The sequence below is a fragment of the Tamandua tetradactyla genome, chromosome 7, assembly GCF_023851605.1.
Source record: "Tamandua tetradactyla isolate mTamTet1 chromosome 7, mTamTet1.pri, whole genome shotgun sequence".
In the NCBI taxonomy this organism is placed as follows: Eukaryota; Metazoa; Chordata; class Mammalia; order Pilosa; family Myrmecophagidae; genus Tamandua; species Tamandua tetradactyla.
The window spans coordinates 109,637,261-109,661,197 of NC_135333.1; the positions used below are offsets into that span (position 1 = coordinate 109,637,261).

General features: G+C 38.5%; 1 protein-coding gene across 2 annotated transcripts in view; it reads left to right on the forward strand.

The window, feature by feature from the left end:
- Positions 1-375: 375 nt before the first annotated feature.
- SPMIP11 (sperm microtubule inner protein 11) overlaps positions 376-23,937 on the forward strand; it is a 30,712-nt gene continuing 7,150 nt past the window's right edge. For both annotated transcript variants that reach the window (XM_077170753.1, XM_077170754.1), the window contains exon 1: positions 376-509. In XM_077170753.1, coding sequence (XP_077026868.1) covers positions 431-509 — 79 coding nt within the window. In that variant the 5' untranslated portion in view covers positions 376-430. The remainder of the gene's footprint in view (positions 510-23,937) is intronic.

Genomic DNA, 23,937 nt, shown 5'->3' on the forward strand with positions numbered 1-23,937 from the left:
TTCTACTCTTCTATTGATATGGTAGATAAAAGGAGCAATAACTTATTCTTAATATGGAGTGGGGGGCCTGGGCCTTGGATCTCTACAATATGTATAAAAGTTCATTGTAAATTTTATTGATATGAAAGATGTGGCAAAACTAAGACATGAGTGCAGGTCAGTGCTCTTTCTACTTATTACCTACTGAAGCTTAAGATATAAATAAATAAGGCTGGGCCAAAATCAAGTGGTTTTGGCACTTGATTCCTCCTTTGCCTAAACTTGTTGAGCCTACTCCCACTCCAGCTCCACTGTGAACCCATAAATCTGTGCCTCATCAGACAAAGGGTGTGTCAATTATGCTAATTGTTCAGGACATTACCATGGTTACCAAACACAGAGACCAGTACTCCAGCCTGGACATTCCAGAAGAGGACCGGGAGGAGCTGAGATGGCCTTCTTCAACTTATGTCTGTTGGGATATCAAAATTCCTTTCGGAGCAAAAAGAGAGCCATAACTGAAGAAACAAGTAAGAGGAATATAGAGTAGAAGGAGGATTAGATTAGAAAGACCCTTTCTTTTCCTAGCTATTTCTTAGCTACTTCCTAGTCATTTTTTTTCCTAGTAAAGTGAAGAGATTTATCCCTCAAGACCAACAACTACATTACGTAAAATTAGGGAGTAGAAAGTATCCATTCAGTTTTCCTCTCCTGTCACTTAATGTCCTTATTAAGGCACACAGTTTGTTCAACTGAATGAACATATTAATTTGTTCATTTAGCCAGTTTTTATTAAGCACCCACTATGTGCCAAGCCTTATGCTGGTGAATGGGGTTACAAAGATGGTAGGATAAGGCATCTGCTGTCAAGTGGCTGCCTATCTGATAAGGAAGATAAGTATGCAAAAAAAAAAAATTGGTCTATGAACAAATTAAACATGGAATACTATGGACCCACAAAAGAGGAAGTTCTTGATACTATTGAATTTGGAATGAGAATAGGGAAATCCCTTACGGAAAGCCTCATAGAAAAAAAATGCTTCCAGAACTGTTACAGGGAAAGTTCAAGTACAGTAAGGGAAATAGCATAGACAAAGAAACAAATACCCAAGAGTCATAATATATGAACTTCGTGTACTTGGGAACAGATGAAGGGTAAAGTACAGAAGTGTTGGGAGGAAAGCCTTGAAAATTAGGCAGGGGCCAGATAACTGAACATACCATTAGTCATGCTGAGCACTTCAACTTTATAGGCAGCCACTGAAGGATTTTTAGGGAACAGTGATTAAATATCAGATCTGTATTATATACATAGGGCCTAGCAGTGTCTCACATATAGCAGAGCTTTAATAAATATTTATAGGGTGAGTGATGAAATAAATTATTTTGAAAAACTAACTAAAACAGGAAATAAGGGAGACTTTGTAAGAAATGTGGCAATTGAGTTAGGTCTTAAAAGATTAATTGTTTGAAAGCCCAGAAATGAAGCAAAAAGGGTACTCCAGGCAGAATGGAGAACACCGGTGAAGAAAATTAAATGTGGACAGGAGCTGAAGCAAAAATCATATTGGGGCAGGGGCAGGGGTGACTGGGAAGCACAAAGTTAAGACAAGAATGGAAAGATTGTGAAGGACTGATCTTGAATAGGCCTCCATTAAGCACTCTGTCCCCTTTCTGATTCCATCAAAGAAGGTCTGTTTTACATATCCAGCTCCAAGGTAATATTTGTTCAAAGCTTCCACTGCTAGACCCTAGAAGTCCCTTAATGGCTCTATACCAGCCCTCCCCCCTTGACTCTGCCTCAACTGGGACCAATATGTCATGAGACTATTCTTATCTCCAAATGAAGATGAAATGAGAGCTCTTCTCCACCCTCTCTCAGAGAAACACACTCTTTGGGGAGAGGTATAAACCCAACCCACAAATTTCCCTCGTTCCAGACCAAGAGTATGCCTCTCCTGGCTCCACCAACCCTACTTCCTCCAACTAGATGGATTCCCTCACCATGAGTGAGCAGAGCACACAGCCTGATCTAGTGAGCTACATAAGCACTGGTAAACAAGACTTGGTATCAATCTGAAGAGACCTGGATCTCATTTGTGATTAATCTCTTGATAGGACAGAGGCAGTGAGGTTTCTTATAAAAACCAGAGGCCCTAACAGGGTGATAGGGAGGTATCCTGATATGATCTGTTTACCCATGTTTTCTCTTTCCAATGGCAGGGTATCAGAGGCAAGCAGCTTGGCCAAACTGGTGATCTAGAACATGAGGTTAGAAGGAATACTGAACCTATATGACTGAACGTACTTACAGGAGAATCCTTCTTAACACAGACTAATAGTTGGTCAGCTAATTTTAAAAGATTAAAAATTTTAAATTTGGGAATCAAGAAAATGTACATACATATTTTATTTCTAACTTACATATAAATGTAGATTCATTCACCGATTTTTCATATATAGTGTCAATTCCTTTTCTCTGAAAATGTGGCTACTGATGACTGCCTTGTCCTTTATTTCTCCTAAATGCATCGTCTCCAATTTCCAGTTTGGTTTAAAGTGAAGTGAGACATTTGCAAAACAATCTGATTTTTTTTTTTTTTTTACTTTTTCGTTGTAAAATATAGCAAAGAAAGGAAAGAAAAAGCAATAGTTTTCAAAGCACACTTCAACAAGTGGTTACAGAACAGATCCCAGAGTTTGTCATGTGCTACCATTCCACCAACTCAGATTTCTCCTTCTAGCTGCTCCAAAACACTGGAGGCTAGATGGAATATTAATATAGTGATCAGCAGACATACTTGTTTGTTAAATTCAATTTTCTTTGTTATACCTCCTCCTCCTCCTCTAACCCCTTTCCCAATCTATAGGGATCTTTAGATAATGCCCTTTCTGCCTTTTTCTTGTTGAGAAGGGGTGTTGACACTAAAGGATAGGGAGATTTAATCAATCAATAATCTTGGAGAGGTTGATCCCTCTGGGTTTCAGGATTTATCTGACCTAGGAATCTTCCAGGAATTATAGATTCCAGGAAAACAAACTTAGTGCACGAAACCTTTATAGAATCTCAGTTCAAGCCCTAGGTGTTCTTAGGAGTCAAGAGAATGTAGAGCTGTGTTCCAGTAGCCATGTTTCTTGATGATGATTGTATAATGATATAGCTTTCACGATGTGACTGTGTGATTGTGAAAACCTTGTGCCTGATGCTCCTTTTATCTACCTTGTCAACAGATGAGTAGAACATATGGAATAAAATTAAATAATAAGGGGTACAAATGTTAAAATAAATTTAGTTTGAAATGCTAGTGATCCGTGAAAGCGAGGGGTAAGGGGTATGATATGTATAATTTTTTCTGTTATCTTTTATTTCTTTTTCTGAATTGATGCAAATGTTCTAAGAAATGATCATGATGATGAATATGCAACCATGTGATGATATTGTGAATTACTGATTATATATGTAGAATGAAAAAAAAAAAGATAGACATAGCTGAGAGAGCATAAAAGGGTACAACACTCTGGGAAAACAATTTGTTCATATTCTTTGACCCAGTAATTTTACTTCTAGGAATCCTAAAAAGGAATTAAAACATACAAATACAACTATGCATAAGGATGTTCATACAATATTATTTATCATGGTAAATAGTATAATGTCTCAAAATATGGAAATAGTTAAATAAATTATGGTTTTTTCTGAGAAAAAAAAGAGTCAAGAGAATTGATGTTGGTTGGGGTTTATCAAACCATGGCAATTAGCACCATCTAACCGAAGCTTGCCTCAGAGTAGATGCCAGAATAGTCTCCGGACACTAATTGATCTCTCCTGGCCACTGATACCTTATTTTATTACACTTCTTTTACTCCTTTTGGTTTGGAAGGCATTGTCTATCCCACAGTACCAGGGCCAGACTTATCCCTGGAAGCCACACCCATGTTGTCAGGGAGATTTTCACCCCTGAATGTCATGTCACACACAGTGAGCAGGGCAACAATTTTCCTTGCAGAGCTGGGCTTAGAGAGAGAGAGAGGCCTCACCCCAGCAACAAAAGAGATTTCCTGGAAGCAACTCTTAGTCCTCATTATGGGTAGTCTTAGCTTCTTCCTTACAGAAATAAGTTTTATAAGGGCAGCACTCAAAATCAAGGGCTTGGCCTATTTTCTTGGGAGTCCCCAGTGGTTGCAAAGATACCTGGAGTTTACCACATGAGAAATTTTAACAATTCCATATATATATATCCATTCCCCTTTGGACCCTCAAGGGACTCGATCAATACTTTTTTTTAAATTTTTTATTAATTAAAAAAATTACAAGAAACACAAACATTCCCAACACATACACTCAGCAATTCACAATATCGTCACATAGTTGCATATTCATCATCATGATCATTTCCCAGAACATTAGCATCAATTCAGAAAAAGAAATTAAAAAACAACAGAAAAATATAACAAACAAAAAAAATTTTTACATGCCATGCCCCTTACTGATCCCTTTCATTGATCACTAGCATTTCAAACTACATCTATTTTAACATTTGTTCCCCCTATTGTTTATTTTTATTCCATATGTTCCTCTCATCTGTTGACAAGGTAGATAAATGGAGCATCCGACACAAGGTTTTCACAGTCACACAGTCACATTGTGAAAGCTGTATCATTATACAATCATCATCAAGAAACATGGCTACTGGAACACAGCTCTACATTTTCAGGCAGTTCCCTCCAGCCTCTCCATTACATCTTGGATAACAGGGTGATATCTACTTAATGCATTATCAATACTTTTTAATTATAAATCCACCATAATCTGAGATGCATCCCAGTATTACATTAAGCTATACAAAATTAAAAGGCTTCATGCCTGTTCTGGACTCCAGGAGTTTGGGATGTTTAAATGAGCTGTCCATACAGGTTGAGTTAGATTATGCATTGCCAAAAATTTAGGTTCTAGACATAATAAACCTCTCTGCCTTTGGTCTCATATAGTAGGTGAAGGTCTAGAATACATGCACTGTCATCTTTTACCCTGTCAGAATACAGAGTAAAAATGTCTAAATACTTAGACTCAGCCATATCAGACTAGTTTGTGTTTGTCTTTTTGCATAAGCAGGCACTGGGAATCAAATCCAGGTCTCCAACATGGCAGGTGAGAATTCTGCACTGAGTCACCATTGCACTGCCCTGGATTAGTTTTTTACTCTAATTGAGGCCTGATTTCTTTCTTCAGTTACTTTAACTGTTATTATATATAGCCATGCTAACTTTCACGGCTGTAGCACTCCATTTCTTGGTATTAGATGTCACAGAGTTATTCGAAGTTCCAGGGAAATACCAGCTGATAGACATATTGCTCAGTGTCTCAGAATTTAGAAAGACATTTACAACTTCAGACCAAGTGTGGCTGCTATCAAGACTCCAATTTTCTTATAAATATTTTCTTAAAGAGACCTTAGCATATCTGTTCTTTTGTTTTTGGCTTATTTTGCACAACACATTGTCCCCAAGGTTTATTCGGTTCATTGTGTGTCTCTCGCATATAAATGTATCACAGTTTATCATTCTGCTTCTCAGTCATTGTACCCTTTTACTCCCTCAATCTATTGGGCTTTATGGATAATTTTCAAAATAAACAAACCATGTCTTAACAGTATCCTCACTTGGTTGTACAATCAGCAGTGTTCTCAGTTATAGACAATTTTCATTGGGCCATAGCAACAAAGAACCAACAATGCAGCATTACCAACTATCAAATCAAAACTACCCCTTATCACTTGTCTCTCCACACATCTCCCCATTAGTTGCCCCAGGTATTGTTGTGGTCCTATTAATGTAATCCTATTGACTATTGGCCATAGCATGCATTTTTAGTTTTCCCCTATACCCTGCTACTACTGACTCTCTGTATTAGTTAGATTCAGTTGTCAACTTGGCCAGGTGAGCATACCTAGTCTTGTTGCTGCGGACTTAAGCCAATGGTGCGTGAACCTCATCTGTTGCCAATTACATCTGCAGTCAGCTAGGAGGCATGTCTGCTGCAATGAGTGACGTTTGACTTAATTGGCTGGTGCTTAAATGGGAGATTGCAACGTAGCACTGCTAAGCAGCTCAGCATTCCTCATCTCAGCACTAGCAGCTCAGCCCAGGCCTTTGGAGATGCAGAAAGAAGTCACTCCGGGGAAAGTTGTTGGAACCCAGGGGCCTGGAGAGAAGACCAGCAGAGACCATCTTGTGCCTTCCACGTAAGAAAGAACCTCAGTGGAAAGTTAACTGCCTTTCCTCTGAAGAACCAACAAAATAAATCCCCTTTTATTAAAAGCCAATCCGTCTCTGGTGTGTTGCATTCCGGCAGCTAGCAAACTAGAACACTCTCTGTCCACTATCAAACCTTTGAAATAGTTCATGCGAGAACTTATTTTTAATTGTAATTTTAATCAGTGGGATATTTGGCAGTAAACATTCCTTTCAATCATATTCACCTTCAATATGGTAATGTTACTTATAACCCCACTATTTAGTTACCATCACTTCTATCTGTTCCTTTGCATTTAGGTTCAGCCTCATTGGGTAGCCTGTCCCCCATCTCTCGCTTTTATGTACCTCTAGGTCTGCTGTATTCTACAGTGTAACCTCTGAGATTACCTTTACCACAGTCATAATAACAAAACCATACAGTATCTGTCCTTTCATGTCTAACTCATCTCACTCCACGTTAGGTCCTCAAGGTTCATCCATGTCTTATGCTTCAGGACCTCATTTCGCCTTTCTGCTGCATAATATTCCAGCAATCTGATTTTTTAATGATTTTCATAATTTTCCCCAAATATTTTACACTTGTCTTACCCATGTCTAACATAAAAAGAGATATTTAAGTTACATTGTTTTCTTCCTCAAAACAATATTACGCATAGTTAAAGGATCAAATAGTACTAAAAAGGCTTATAATAAAAAATAGAAGACTTCTGCTCTAACCCCCTTGCCTCCAGTCTCCAGAGGAAATCATTTTAAAACTATTTTAGCTATTTCTTCTGGTTTTTACCTTCTATTTCTAAATAAGGTGTTTGTATCCTATTTATTAATTTATTCATTTTTGGTCATTATACATTGCCTTCCTACTATGGCAGTTGAGTATTAAGCTTTCTTATACCACACCCTGCACTTCTTCCCCAAATAAGTTTTAAGTTTATGGTAGGCAGAATTCTAATATGACCCCCAATGATCCTCATTCTTGTACAATCCCGTTACCTTTGCATGTGAGAGGAACCTGTGAAAATGATAGGATATCACTCCTCTGAACACAACTATGAGATACAGAACTATGAGATAATGGGTGATTTAAGCTGCTAAATTTGTGATAATTTGCTATGGAACAATAGAAAACTAATACAAGGTTAAAGTCGTAGTATTGGAATCTTACAACTATTGTAAAAATCGTTCACTTCTAAGCCAAGTATTGTTACTATGATTATATTTCCTTTGTTGTTCAACTTTTTGTTTATTCCTGGAGTTAAAAATTACCACCATTTTTTTCATTTGTTTAATTCTCTATGTGTCTATTGTTACTATTTTCCCAAGTAATTCAACAGGTCTGTTAAGAGTCCAGTGATATTTTCTCCAGTTACTCAAACCCAAATAATCTATCAGTTCCAAATTTTTCCAAACTGCCTGTCTCCTACCCTAGTTGGACTGTCCACTCTCTAATCCTGGTGCATAGCTGTTGTTCTAGGATTTGCCTTGACCTCTATTCAAAGTTAGTTTCCCTGTTTTCTATTTTCTTTGTTGGTTTATTCCCTCCCTTTCCTGGAATATATCCTCCAGTAGCTTTCTAAAAACGTATAGTCAAGAATAGCTTCATTATACTCACACACTTGATTAATAGTTTGTTCAGATATAAAGCTCTAGTTTGAGTGTCATTTACTGGCTTTAAAAAAAAAACATAAATGTTTATTACCTCACAAGTTCTGTGAATCAGGAATCTGGGAGCAGCTTAGCTGGATGGTTCTGGTTCATGTGGTTGCCTTCATCAGGGATTGCAGTCATCAGAAGCTAGAGATGGCTCTCAGGATGAAGGATCCATTAACAAGGTGGCTAACACAAATAGCTGTTGATAGGCGCCTCAATTCATCTTTGGCTGTTGACAAGACCTATCTCAGGTCCTTACCACAGAGGCTTCTCCATAAGCTGCTTGAGTGTTCTCACAATATGGCAGCCAACTTCTCCCAGTGTGACTGATCCAAGAGGGAGAGAAGGAAACCACAATATCTTTCTATGACCTAGCATTGAAAGTGACGATTTTAGTTTCCTTGTTGCTAAAGTAAATACCATGCAATGGGTTGGCTTAAACGATAGGAATTTATTAGCTCACAGTTTTGAATCCAAATCAAGCCTTCATCAAGGCAATGCTTTCTTCATGAAAACTGGCATTCTAGGACTGGCTGCCTGTGATCCTTGGCTCTTGGCTTTTCTGTTACATGGCAATGCACATGGCAGCCTTTCCTGGCCTCTCCCTTCTCTTCCAGATTCTGTTGACTTTCAGCTTCTGGCTGCTCCCTCTGTGGCTTTTTTCTCTCTGTGACTTTCCTTATAAGGCCTTCAGCAATAGGATTGAGACTTATCTTGGGCCACACCTTCTCTGAAGTAATCACATCAAAAGGTCCTATTTACAAGGCTTCACCCTCAGAGGAATGGATTAAGTTTAAGAACATGTTTGTCTGGGGTACAAGCTCCAAACCACCACAGTGACACACTGTCACTTCTACCTTATTTATTAGAAGTGAGTCAGTAAGTCCAGCTCATATTCAAGAAGAGGGGAATGAAACTCTTTCTTGAAGAGAGGAGTATCAAAAAACTTGTGGACATATTTTAAAACCACCACATTTTCATATTAGAACATTTTATTTTGGCTACTACATTTTTAATTTCCAGAGCCCTTTTGATTCTCTGATTATTCCTTTTTCATACCTTCTCTCATTTCTCCATGCATATTATTCTTTATTTGAAGTTTTCTTCTGTTCCCTGCATTATCTCTGTTTTCACTGGGCCCTTTTCCCTATGTTTTTATTTTGTTCTCTTTTTTTTAAGGATTGATAAATATCCTTGAATAACTGGTGATCCTTGGCTTTCCATACTGATTTTAACTGATTAGAAGCCTGTGGCGGCGTTGCCCATTGAGGACTTCAGTGGACACTTTCTACTTAATTTCTATAATTGCTCCAAGGAAGAATCCTATATCTGTTTCTCTGGGGATTGGGTATAGGCTTGTCTGCTAGTATAATGGGATCAGAATAGGGAAGAGATTACTGAAAATCTCACTTGAGGACCTTGATTTTCGCTAAATTACCAGATTTGCAATCTTATGCCATATGCCAGCCTCCACTGTTGACTGGTGTCCAGGAGTACAGTGCTTCCTAGATTAAGTTCCTTCAGAGAAATCTTTCATCTCATTGTATAGGCAAGGTGGTTTACCTGATTGTGCCGAATGCAATACACAGTTTTAACTGTTCCCAGGCTCATTCTTTATACTACATTCTGTAGTAACTATTGCATCTAACTATTGAGCCTCTCAGAAGAATTAATCTGAGATTAATTCCTGAAGTATCCTCACTGCAGACACCTAAAACTTTCTCCACTCTGCTAGGTTAGTTACCACCCATCTATCCACTTTCCATTTTCCAAAAGGTCATTGCTACTGTATTCTCATCTGCTATTATATTCCCATTTGTTCTCTTTACCCTTAGAGGTTAATGCCAGTATTATTATTGTTGTTATTTTGATGATGTCATTTTAGCAAATTTGGAAGGGAAAGGAAATAAACTAACATGATCAATCTACCATTCTTTTAACATTTTATTGTGATATAATTTTAAAATTACAGAAAAGTTGTAAGACTTGTACAAAGAAATTCCCTAAATCTGTTACTTCAGTTAACCAGTTGTTACTATTTTGCCACATTTGCTTTATATCTCCTTATATATTTTCCCCTTCTAGTTGAGAGTAAGTTGCTTACATTATGTACATTTTCCCCTACATATTTCAGTTAGTATTTCCTAAAAACAAGAACTTTTTTATAATCCACAATACAGAAATCAAATTTGGAAATTTTTAACATTGATACAACACCATTATTTAATTAGCTATAGTCCATATTCCAATTTTGCAATTTATCCCATTAATGTCCTCTAGAGAAATTTTTTTTTCCTTCCAGGATCCAATTAAGGATCATGCATTGCATTTAGTTGACATGTCTCTTTAGTTTCCTTTAATCTGGAACAGTTCTTCTACCTTTCTTTGTATTTCATAACATTGGCATTTTTAATAGTACAGGCAAGAAAATATTCCTTAATTTGGATTTCTGTAATGTTTATCATAATTAGATTCAGGTTAAACTTTTTGACAAGACTACTACATAATCAGTATTATGTCTTCAGTACATTATATCAATAGGGATATAATATCATTTTCTGCCATTACTGGTTTGTTAACTTTGACCAGTTGATTAAGATAGTGTTTGCCAGTATCTGCTACAAAGGTACTATTTTTCCTTACATAATTAATAATTTGTGGGGAAATACTTTGAGGAGATGTATATATATTTAGTTCATCATCAAACTTTCACGCACCTTAGTTTTATTATCAATTGATGGTTCTTGTGTGAATCAATTATTTCTGTGACAGTGATGTTTTTCTAACTTCTATCTACCATTTTAACTCAAAATCTACAGCAGTTTTTTTCAATGACTCACCTTTCTTGAATTTTCTAAACATTCAACTTAGTTTTTATAAAAACAACTGCTCCTTTTTTTTTTGCATCCATATCCTATTAGTTTAAATAATACTTATTAAATTTAAAAATCACAACCACAAAGTGTGATGGTCAGGTTCATGTGGCAACTTGGCCAAGTGGTTGGGCACGTGTTGGCCTGTCAGTTGCTATGGGGACATTTCATGGACTTAAATCATGACCATGTTGGCTGCATCCAATCAGCTAAGGAGAGTGTCTCTGCAATGAGTGATGCTTAATCTAATCACCAGAAGGCTTTTAAGGAGGATTCAGAAGAGAAAAATCACTCTTCCTGCTTCAGCCAGTCAGCCTCTCCTGAGTTGGTGGAGGACCTTCATTGGAGCTGCCGAGGCTGCCCTACAGATCGTGGACTCTTATATCCCCGTGGTTGCATGAGACACTTTTATAAATTTTATATTGACAGATATCTCCTGCTGACTCTGTTTCTCTAGAGAACCCTAGCTAATATACATAGTAAAACTGATATAAATTGTTTGGAAAAAAAATCACAACTCACTCCTGGTAAATGTACATTTCAACTTGTGGGAGCAAAAGTATATAGGTATGGTGGTGGTAACTGGTGTATTGCAGGCAGAAACTGGAGTGTTGCAGGCTTCTTTTACTTTGTTTTTCAGAGGAAATGGACAGCAAATTTTTCTAACAAGTCTATCAAATGGAGTTTCTTTAGGAGACTTTCTACTGTATATAATTTTGAGCCGTGTCTGTATTTAATTTTCTAAAATACATCAAGAAACTAGGGCATCTTCACTCCACAATGCCAATCCTAGAGAAGAAAGCATCACCTTGATGATAACTTCATTTGGACTTTTTCCCAGCCTCAACCTATCAATGAATTAATTCCCATTGTTTAGCCCAACTCATTTCATGGTATTTGTTTGAGTAGCCTAGAAAATTAAAACAATATATGTAGGCTTCCTTTGTACAGAAGAAATTAGAACTCTTGGACTCTAAATCTGAAATGATATATCATATAATGCTTATATCTAAAATATGAAAAAAAATAGCTTTGTATTTGTGGCTTCAGATTCAATGATGAATCATGAATCATGGTATTTTTCAAGCAATGGGGTAATACTACTGCTATTTTTAGGTTTTAATAATAATAAACCTACATGGTTATATGCTTATGTTCATATTAGTCAATTAGCAATATCAGTTATAATTGATATAAAAACTTTTCTCCTATAAAGGAGCACAACTTTGTTACTGATCATGTAACATTAGTATGATGGAAAAATTAATACAATTACTAAAACTTGTAATTTTGGGCAAGCATGGCAATCTGTAAATTAATGACAATATTTACTGTCAATAAAGCAGATTTAAGGTTTTAAAGCAAAAAAACAAAAACAAACAAACAAAAAAAAAAGAAACTAGGGCATCTTAAGGAATTACTAATACAAACTTAAATAACCTTATCTTTAACCAAGTTGGAGATTCCTGAAAGTTTGTCAAATTCAGTGTGAGTTAGTATGCAGGAGATCCTTTTCCAAACACAATTTAGACTCTTAGAATTCCTTGAGGTGATGTAGTGCCCAAAAATAATGGTACCTGGCAGAAATTGACAAAGCTGATCCTAAATTAATCTGAAAATGCAAGAATAGTCAAAAATTATGTAAAAGAAGAACAAAATTGGAGGATTCACACTTTTCAATTTAAAAAACTTACTACTATAAACCTTTTTTTTTAACTACTACTACAGTATTCAAAACAGTGGTAATGACATAAGGATAAACATATAAATCAATAGAATAGAATTGGGAGTCCAGATATAAACCCTTACATTTATCGTCAATTGATTTTTGACAATAGTAACAAGACAATTCAATGGAGAAAGAATAGCCTTTTTAGCAGATGGTGCTGGAACAACTGGACATACACATGCAAAAGAATGAAATTGGACTCCTACCTTACACCATATGCAAAAATTAACTCTAAATGGATAATTGACCTAGATGTAAGAGCTAAGAGTTTGAAACGCTTATAAGAAAACATAAGAGTAAATCTTCCTGACCTTGAATTAGGCAATAGTTTATTATATATAACACCAAAAGCATAACAACAAGAACAAAAAGATAAATTGAACTTCATCAAAATTAAAAATTTTTGTACTTCAAAGGACACCATCAAGAAAGACAACTCAACAGACTAGGAGAAAATATTTGCAAGCCATATATCTGATATAGAACTTTATCCAAAATATGTAAAAAAAAAAAAAAAATTCTTACAATTCCACAATAAAAAGAGCCTCTACAAAGTCCTGAAACCTAGAGGGGCCAGCCTCTTCAGAATATCAGCTAGTTCCATCTTCCTGCCCCATATTATTGACAGCCCCTTCCAACATGAAAAAGTTAGAATGGCCATAGCCCAAATACCCTTAAAGAGTGGGATAGAAAGATTAAAGATGATGGTGGAGTTATACAGAGAGGGTAGAGTTTAATAAACGAGTATGATTGCTGTATCATTATATTGATATATCTTTTAATCTCCAGTATCTTAGAGCAGCTAGAAGTAAAAACCTAAAATTGTGTAATTGTGACCTATTCCAAACTCTGAAATCTGTTCTATAACTAATTGTTGTGTTGTGCTTTGAAATTTATTGCTTTTTTGTATATGTGATATTTTTCACAAAAAGGAAATAAGTCGATTGTGATAATAAAAAATATATATTCCTTCTAGACTCCTATATTCCGGAGAAGCTAGAAAGAAAAATCTGAGATGATGATATGGTAGCCCATGACAAACTCTCATGCTTTGAAAACTATTGCTTTTTTCTTTCTTTGCTTTGTATACATGTTATACGATAACAAAAAACTTAAAAAAAAAAAAAAAAAGAGAACATCTACAGCACAACTTACAAATAGGCAAAGGATCTAAATTCCAAGAGGATTGAAAACATGTGTCCACACCAAAACCTGTACATAAATGTTCATAGTAGCATTATTCATAATATCCAAAAAGTAGAAACAACCCAAGTGTCCTACAACTGATGAATGGAAACAAAATACGGTATATCCACACAAAAGAATATTATTTGGCCATAAATGAGATTGAATTAATGAACTATTCCAATTCAAGAGGCTATAAACCATGTGAGGAGTTCTCAATAAAAATATTTTTTAAAAAAGAGCCCCAAAAAAGAAGCTATAAAAAGAACAGTTTTAAGTCAAATTAGAGAGAAGGAAATAACAAATATATAAGTTAATATTGATGAATTAAGAAGTAAAAACAGTGGCATTAATAAGCAGACCCAATCCGTGACACTTCCAGGTCAAGATGGCGGCTTAACAACGTGCGCATTTTAGTTCGTCCTCCAGAACAACTACTAAATAACCAGAAACAGTAAAGAACAGCTCCTGGGGCCACATCAGTGACCAGACACACAGCGTACCCCAGTCTTGACCAGCTGGACTGGCTGCGAGCACCCCCCAGAACTGTGAGTTCCCAAAGCTGCGGCAGCCAGTGCCCCTCCCCCACAGGCCGCTTCCCAGAGCGGAAAGGAAAGGACTTTACCAGCAGCAGGGACTGGGTACAATCAAACGCCAATTGTGGAACTAATTAACAAATTCTGACTACTAAAAATAGGCCCCCAGCTTAGGTGAACCTGATCAAAGCAGAGGTTGCTCATTTTGCCCCGGCAACAAGGGGGCAAGACTGACAGAAAAAGGGGGGAAAAAAGAAGGAAACAGGTTTTTGTGGCTGTGTATCTACAAAGGCTTGACTGCCTCTGGATACAGTGGCAGGACTTTTCAGGCTGCAACTGCCCCAGGCATATGCAGAAGTGAGCTCTTTGGGGGGCTTATCTGGAGCCTGTGCCTTTCCCAAGGCAGGGGTGAAGCCCCACCCAGGTGGAATCCCTCCATCAAGGAATTCAGACCCCAGGGCTTGGTAATTTGAAGCCATTAAAACCAGCCTACAACCTCTCCTCTGTCTCCACCATGCCCCCAGCAGGGAGAGTCTGCCAAAGTTAAAGGTACTGCATCATCTTATGCTGGTGGGACCTGCAGTCAGACAAGCGCCACATACTGGGCAGGATAAGAAAAACAGAGTCCAGAGAATTCACAGGAAAGTCTTTCAACCTGCTGGGTCTCACCCTCAGGGAAAACCGACGCAGGTGACTCTTTCCTCCTGATAGGAGGCCAGTTTGGTCTGGGAAAATCCAGCTGGGGTCTAAGCAGACCCTCCTAAGTGTGTGTGTGGGGGGGAAGGCACCACCCAAGCAGGGCAAGAAACAAGAAAACAAGAACAGAAAATTTCTCTTCTGTTAAACAAAACTTAAGCTAAAGGTCCAGATAAAGCTGAACAGAATGTCAAAGAACAGATAGACAACAAATTCATCCAGCAAGAAAACCCTAGATAAAAGAAGTAAAAGCAATCTCCAGAATAAACTAATTAAGGTAATTAAATGCCTAGACACCAGCAAAAAATAACAAATCACACTAGGAAAATTGAAGATATGGCCCAGTCAAAGGAACAAACCAACAATTCAAATGAGATACAGGAGCTGAAACATTTAATTCAGAATATACAAACAGACATGGAAAACCTCATCAAAAATCAAATCAATGAATTGATGGAGGATATAAAGAAGGCAAGGAAAGAACAAAAAGAAGAAACTGAAAGTCTGAAAAAACAAATCACAGAACTTATGGGAATGAAAGACACAGTAGAAGAGATGAAAAAAACAATGGAAACCTACAATGGTAGATTTCGAGAGACAGAACATAGGATTTCTGAACTGGAGGGCAGAACATCTGAAATCCGACAAGAAACAGAAACTATAGGGAAAAAATGGAAAAATATGAGCAGGGACTCAGGGAATTGAAAGACAATATGAAGCGCACGAATATATGTGTTGTGGGTGTCCCAGAAGGAGAAGAGAAGGGAAAGGGAGGAGAAAAACTAATGGAGGAAATTATCACTGAAAATATCCCAACTCTTATGAAAGACTTAAAATTACAGATCCAAGAGGTGCAGCGTACCCCAAAGAGAATATATCCAAATAGGCATACTCCAAGACATTTAATAATCAGAATGTCAGAGGTCAAAGAGAGAGAGAGGCTCTTGAAAGCAGCAAGAGAAAACCAATCCATCACATACAAGGGAAGCCCAATAAGACTATGCACAGATCTCTCAGCAGAAACCTTGGAGGCAAGAAGACAGTGGGATAATATATTTAAATTATTAAAAGAGAAAAACTGCCAACCAAGAATTCTATATCCAGCAAAATTGTCCTTCAAAAATGAGGGAGAGAAGATGGCGGCTTAGTAAGACGCGCGGATCTTAGTTTCTTCTCCAGGACAGCTACTAGGGGAGTAGAAACGATACAGAAAGCGCCCAAAGCCACAACAGAGATAAAAAAAAGACAGCGTACCCCATCCTGGAACGGCTGGCTGGCTGAGAGAAGCAGCTCGGGTGAGATCGCCGAGGCGCGCGGGCCTCACCGGGCGGGGCGGCAAGCGGCCGGAGTTACTCCCTTCCCCCTTCCCGGGCCGACTGGGAGAATTGGAGAGGCGGTCCCCTGAAACCAAGGCGGCTTGCGCCCACACCACACGCAGCCCCCCGGACCAACTGAGAGAATTGGATCGGAAATCCCCAGGTCGCGGAGAACGGTGACGGGTGGGGGAGGCCCCTTCCAAACCCGTGACTCCCTGGGAACGTGCACTCTCCCGGGCGGGCCGCTGCCGCTGGCGCCCTCCCGCCACGCTTGTGGCCCGGTCGACTAGGAAATTCGGACGGGCTCTTTCCCGGGCTGCGGCGACCAGCAACCCTCCCTGCGTTCGGACCCCGGGCCGGCTCAAGCTGCTTCAGCTAGCGAACCCCCCGGACGGTGAGAGTTTTCCAAAGTTTAAGGTCCCACAGCACCTTTTACTGGTGGGACCCGCAGACAAACGTGTGCCACGAGCGCCACCTACTGGGCAGGATAAGAAAAACAGAACCCAGAGATTTCACAGGAAAATCTTCTAAACCTTTGGATCCAATACCCAGGGAAATCTGTCTAAATGCGCAGACGCTAACAGAAGATAACGGATCACGCTCAAATAATTGAAAATATGGCCCAGTCAAAGGAACAAACCAATAGTTCAAATGAGATACAGGAGCTGAGACAACTAATGCTAAATATACGAAAAATGAGGGAGAAATTAAAACATTTTTAGACAAAAAAATCACTGAGAGAATTTGTGACCAAGAGACCAGCTCTGCAAGAAATACTAAAGAGAGCACTAGAGACAGATAGGAAGACAGAAGAGAGAGGTGTGGAGAAGAGTGTCGAAAGGAAGACTATGAGTAAAGGTAAAAAGAAGGAAAATTAGATATGACATATAAAATCCAGAAGGCAAAATAGTAGAAGAAAGTACTACCCATGCAGTAATAACACTGAATGTTAATGGATTAAACTATCCAATCAAAAGACATAGTCTGGCAGAATGGATTAAAAAACAGGACCCATCTATATGCTGTCTCTACTCAAAGGACACGAGGCCAAAGACACAAACGGACATTTACACACCAATGTTTATAGCAGCATTATTTACAATTACCAAGAGATGGAAACAGCCAAAATGTCCATCAACAGACAGTTGGTTAAACAAACTGTGACATTTACATAAGATGGGATATTATGCAGCTGTAAGACAGAATAAACTTATGAAGTATGTAACAACATGAATGGACCTTAAGGACATTATGCTGAGTGTGATTAGCCAGAAACAAAAAGACAAATACTATATGGTCTCACTGATATGAACTGACATTAGTGAATAAACTTGGAATATTTCCTTGGTAACAGAGACCATCAGGAGATAGAAACAGGGTAAGATATGGGTGATTGGAGCTGAAGGGATACAGATTGTGCAACAGGACTGAATATAAAAACTCAGAAATGGACAGCACAATATTACTTAACTGTAATACAATTATGTTAAAACACTGAATGAAGCTGCATATGAGAATGATAAAGGGAGGAGGGCTGGGGCATAAATGAAATCACAAAGAAAGACGATAAAGATTGAGATGGTATAATCTAGGAATGCCTAGAGTGTGTAATGATAGTGACTAAATGTACAAATTTAAAAAATGTTTTTGCATGAGGAAGAACAAAAGAATGTCATTACTGCAGTGTGCTGAAAATAGATGGTACTTAATATTTTAAAATTTCAACTAATGTGTGAGACTAAAGCAAAAAATGTTTATTTGGTATAAATTTATACTTTGACTAGTGCCTCTCCTAATATAACTTATGTAGATAGGTGGTTGAACACCTTAAGTACATGGAACTTTGTATAGGACATGAGATTTTGTTGGTTTGTTCAGGTGATGCCCTGATGAATCCCAGAGTGATTTGATCAGTGAGTGGAAAAGTATTTGCAAATGAGAACAGGGGAAAACTCAACTTCCCCAAGTTGAGTTCTTGATATTCTCACAAGCAGTGTGGACAACCAAAGCTATAGGCTGAGCCCCCAGTCTTGGGGTTTGTTCATATGAAACTTAACCCCACAGGGGATAGGTCAAGCCTACTTAAAATTAAGCCTAAGAGTTACCCCCTAGAGAACCTCTTTTGTTGCTCAGATGTGGCCTCTCTCTCCAGCCAACACTGCAAGCAGACTCACCACCCTCCCCCTGTCTACGTGGGATATGACTACCAGGGGTGTGGATCTTCCTGGCAACATGGGACAGAAATCCTAGAATGAGCTGAGATTCAGCATCAAGGGATTCAGAAAAAACTCTAGAATGAGCTGAGACCCAGCATCAAGGGATTGAGAAAACCTTCTCCACCAAAAGGGGGAAGAGTGAAATGAGACAAAGTGTCAATGGCTGAGAGATTCCAAACAGAGTCGAGATGTTATCCTGGAGGTTATTCTTACGCATTAAGTAGATACCACCTTGTTATCCAAGATGTAATGGTGAGGCTGGAGGGAACTGCCTGAAAATGTAGAGCTGTGTTCCAGTAGCCATGTTTCTTGATGATGATTGTGTAATGATATAGCTTTCACAATGTGACTGTGTGATTGTGAAAACCCTGTGTCAGATGCTCCTTTTATCTACCTTGTCAACAGATGAGGGGAACATAAATAAATAAATAAATAAATAAATAAATAAATAAATAAATAAATAAATAAGATAAAAAAAAAAATCCGTGACAAAAAAATAAATAAGCAGACCCAAGAACTAGAATGTTTAATAAACCAAGAAAATAGATAGAGCTTCAATTAAACTAACCAAGAAAAACCACATAAAGCAAGTGTGCTGGTTTGATGCTATTATGTACACCAGAAAAGTCATGTTTTAATTTAAGTCATGCCATCCAATCTTGTGGTGGCAGTCATTTCTTTTAATTCTGATTCAATGCTGTAGGTTGGAAACTTTTGATTATATTGTCTCCATGGAGTTGGGACACACCCAATTGTGGGTATGACCTTTTAATTAGATGGAGATGTGACTCCACCCATTCCAGGTCGGTCTTGATTAGTTTACTATAGTCTTTATAGCTGATAGTTTACTAGGGTCTTGATAGTTTGCTAGAATTTTTAAAAGGGGAAACATTTTGGAGAAACCTCAGAAAGGACAAAGCCAACAGAAACTTCAGAGCATCAGAGCAGAGCTAACACAGATGCCAATACTTGGAGAACAGAGACACAGATACTCGGAGATACCTGGAGCCCAGCAGATGTTGACATGAGATTTGAGCAAGGAAGAATCTGGAGAGTTCCAAGGGAAGCCAAGAGATGAAAGCCAGCCCCGGAGAAGCAAAGTGAGGAACCCCACAGAAAGAGAGGTTGGAGCAAAGGACCAGCATGCATGCCTTCTCAGCTGAAAAAGTGAGCTCCTTTCTATTCTAAGAAAATAGAAGCCATTGGAAGAGAATTTCCATGGTGACATCTCACATTCCACTGCATCTAAACTTCTGGTATAGTGGATGAACTAACTCCATTTGTCACTGGATCCATCACCTCTAGCCTACTCAGGGATTTTGCTCCTGAAACCATCCCCCTCTCTCTCCCACAGCACACGTTTTTTATTCTTCCCAGATCATTTCCATCAGTATGTACATGTACTGTAATCTCTTGCAACTGAAAAAAAAAAAGAAAAAAACAACCTCCCTTGACCACACAGTACCCTCAAGCTATTGTTCCCTTTTCTCTCTTTTCATCCTCTCTACTCCCATAACCAATTGTAGCCAAACTCCCAGAAAAAGTTTATTCCATCTAGAGAAAAACAGTCTGATTGGCCTTGCTTTAAATTCAAGATCGCTAAACTCAGACTACATTTCCTTATTCCAAGCACTCTCCCGCTCTCCTGGAGACTGTTTCAGACCTTTGCCTCTCTCCTCAACTCTCTAACATGTCCTCTCCCATCCTCACTCTCAGCTAATAACTTGCCTTCTCTTTCACGTAGAAAACAAAAGCAATTGAAGATAGTTTCTGTAAGCTCTCACAAACCCATCTACCTGCATCTCTGCCCATATATCTCCTATTATAATGAATGAATGGTCCATGCAACTATTAAGATCAACCACTCCTGCTGTCCTTGGAAGTTTGTGGCTTTTTTGTATATATGTTGTTGTTCACAAAAAAAAGAAGGAAAAAAAAGTTGATTGTGATGATAAAAAAATATTCAAGCCCTTTAGCCTCCTATATTCTGGAGCAGCTAGAAGGAAAAATATGAGAGGATCATTATGGTAGCCCATGGCAAACTCTGGGATCTATCCTGTAACCACTTTTTTAAAATTAATTTTTAAATATTTAAAAAATATATAACAACAAACAAATGCAAACATTCTTAACATATGATCATTTCATTCTACATATATAATCAGTAATTCACAATATCATCACATAGTTACGTACACATCATCATGATCATTTCTTAGAACACTTACATCAATTCAGAAAAAGAAATAAAAAGACAACAGAAAAAAATTCATACATACCATACTCCTTACCCCTCCCTTTCATTGATCACTAGCATTTCAATCTACTAAATTTATTTTAACATTTTTGTTCCCCCTATTATTTATTTTTATTGCATATGTTTTACTCGTCTGTTGATAAGGTAGATAAAAGGAGCATCAGACACAAGGTTTTCACAGTCACACAGTCACATTGTGAAAGCTATATCATTATACAATCATCTTCAAGAAACATGGCTACTGGAACACAGCTCTACATTTTTAGGCAGTTCCCTCCAGCCTCTCCATTACATCTTTACTAACAAGGTAGTATCTATTTTATGCATAAGAATAACCTCCAGGATAACCTCTCCACTCTGTTTGGAATCTCTCAGCCATTGACACTTAGTCTCTTTTCACTCTTCCCCCTTTGGTCGAAAAGGTTCTTTTCGAATTAACATCCCTTGATGTTAATTCTCAGCTCATTCTAGGGTTTTTCTCAGTCCCTTGATGCTGAGTCTCAGCTCATTCCAGGATCTCTGTCCCACGTTGCCAGAAAGGTCCACACCCCTGGGAGTCATGTCCCACGTAGAGAGGGGAAGGGTGGTAAGACTGCTCGTTGTGTTGGCTGGAGAGAGAGGCCGCATCTGAGCAACAAAAGAGGCTCTCTTGGGGGTGACTCTTAGGCCTAAATTATAAGTAGACTTGACCTATCCTTTGTGGAGTTAAGTTTCATATGAACAAACCCCAAGACTGGGGGCTCAGCCTATCACTTTGGTTGTCCACACTGCTTGTGAGAATATCAAGAATTCAACTTGAGGAAGTTGAATTTCTCCCCATTCTCACCATTCCCCAAAGGGGGCTTTGCAAATACTTTTCCACTCACTGATCGAGTCACTCTGGGATTCATCAGGGCATCACTCTGGACAAACCAACAAAATCTCATGTCCTACCTGAGATTCTACAACCACTTTTTGAAGAGTGATTTGCAAACTATTGCTTTCTTATTTCTTTGCTTTGTATATATGGTATACTATACAATAAAAAAAAAGTTTAAAAAAGAAAAAAAAAAGATCAACCACTCCACTTGTGCACCAGATCCCTTCCCTTTTTGCCTACTCAAGGACACCACTCCAATAATTCCTTTCATTCTCTTGCATCAGTTTCCATCTTTGTATACAAATATGCTATAATTCCTTTCTTCAGTCTTACATAAAACCCCAAATTCCCACTTTCTCTGCCCGCCCCACTCAAAAGAATTCTCTATATTTGCTGTTTCCAATTCTCCTGCCATTCTCTCTTGAACACACTCCAAGCAGGCTCTTAACCCCACTAGAACTCCAGTAACCAATGCATTGCTAAAACCACAAGTTACTAAATTAAAAGATGAACTCTTAGTTCTCATCTTATTTAACATATCAACATAAAAGTGCATCAAAACTCAGATTGTTCTGAATCCTAGTGCTGCTGAGGTTGCTCGCAACAAATGATCGGCTGGGAGAGGTATGGACTGGTAGACTTTAATGGGGATTTGACTCGTACCTTTCTATTACTTCAGAACTGGTTTGTTAAATCCACAAGAGAGGTAGAGGATTAAGTACAGCATCCTATTTGGCTCCTAGCAAGCCCACCTTGTTTACCCCAGTGTTTCTAATCCCAAATTCTACATCCGTTAATTCGAGGAACCCGCAGTTCCTAACTCTGCTCACCCTTAGTTCTATAACCCAATCAATCTTGCAGAACTATCATTTGTAATTCACTCTTGTCTCCAGAACAATTTTCTGGCTCCAGTTTTTTTCTAACTGTTTTTACCTTGTCAATTACATTCACTCGAATGACTTGACCCTTTTCTGTCCCACTGCTCTAGCACTTCAACCCGTTCTCCACACAAATCAGCCATATTCTGACCTGGCTATTCAGCTAGGACTTTACAAGTAACTATTAAAAAATGAGCCTATTAATGTTCACATCTTTCATTATTAACACTCTTAGTATCATGATATTTTTAAGTCATTCACAATCTTTCTTTGAAGAGGATAGGGTTTTTTCCTCTCCTAGTAGGTGTGAGTGTATTAACATTCTACTCAAAAAGGCCCACTCAAGCTTTCTTTATTATAGTCATAATGTTAACTCATAGAGGTGAGTCAACACATGTAATAAAACATCCTGCCAGTCTCTGCCTTCTTCCTTTTTTTTTTCTTCCTGGTAAAGAGAGAGAAAGAGCCAAAATAGAGAAACCAAAGAGAGAAATGTGGAGAAAGGAGCATTCTTTGACCTGTGCTCAACTCCAGAAGCTCAGCTTTAACAGGATCCCTAAGTTGGTCAAGCTTAGGGGCTCACACCAAGTGAATACACAGTGTCTCAGTTTCCTCACCTGTAAATGGAGATAATAATGGCAATTAAATGAAATAATGTATGTAATGTACCTAAGAACTAGCACATAGAATTGTACCATAGATAACTGGGGAAAGGCTGTAAACCATATGTAAGTTACTACTTACATATGAAATATATGCATTTCCTATGACTGGAATATTTTTGTCCACTACCCAAGACATTCTTGCAAGGATAGAGTACCAGGAAAGCAATATTTTTAACCATAAGACTCCTTGAGGGGCAAAAAGTGCTCAACAGCCTCAAAGGATTTTTCATCCAAGCCTGAAACAGCCTGATCAACTATAGCTGTCCACTGAAGAGCACCTCTGATCAGTGAGTAGAACTTTCACGTCCACCAGCCAGTAGACGACTGCCTGTCCTGGGCTGACTCTTCCTGATCCTAACACTAGTTACCCCTACAGTTCAGCCCAGGTTCAGCCCAGCTTTGAGAGTTTGTTCAACTTAGGTCCTGGGCTCTTGAGTACTGAAGCTCTATCCTGCCCAGGAAATCAGAGCCCTACTTCTGTCCTTTCCTTTGCCGAATCAATCTCAACCCACCTACTTTGAACCCTGCTCTCCTATCTGTCACCATCCTCATACCCAGACACTCCCTTGATGACTTGATTTCAGACAAATTTTCTCTAATCTGGCCCTTTGCTGAAATAACTTCCCTTGCCTTGTTATATGAAAGCCTAGATCACGCTAGACCTTATGTAGCCCAAGTCCAGGCACTTAGGACATTGTCCACTGGCAGAATTCTCAGAGGCAAATCAATGTGGGGGGGGGGGGGGAAGGGGTAGGAGGAGATTCCGCTTGTTCTTTTCCTGAGATAACTGTTCAGCAACTTCCCCCTGCCAGAATCGCCAGTGACTGCCCTCCAGCCACAGACATG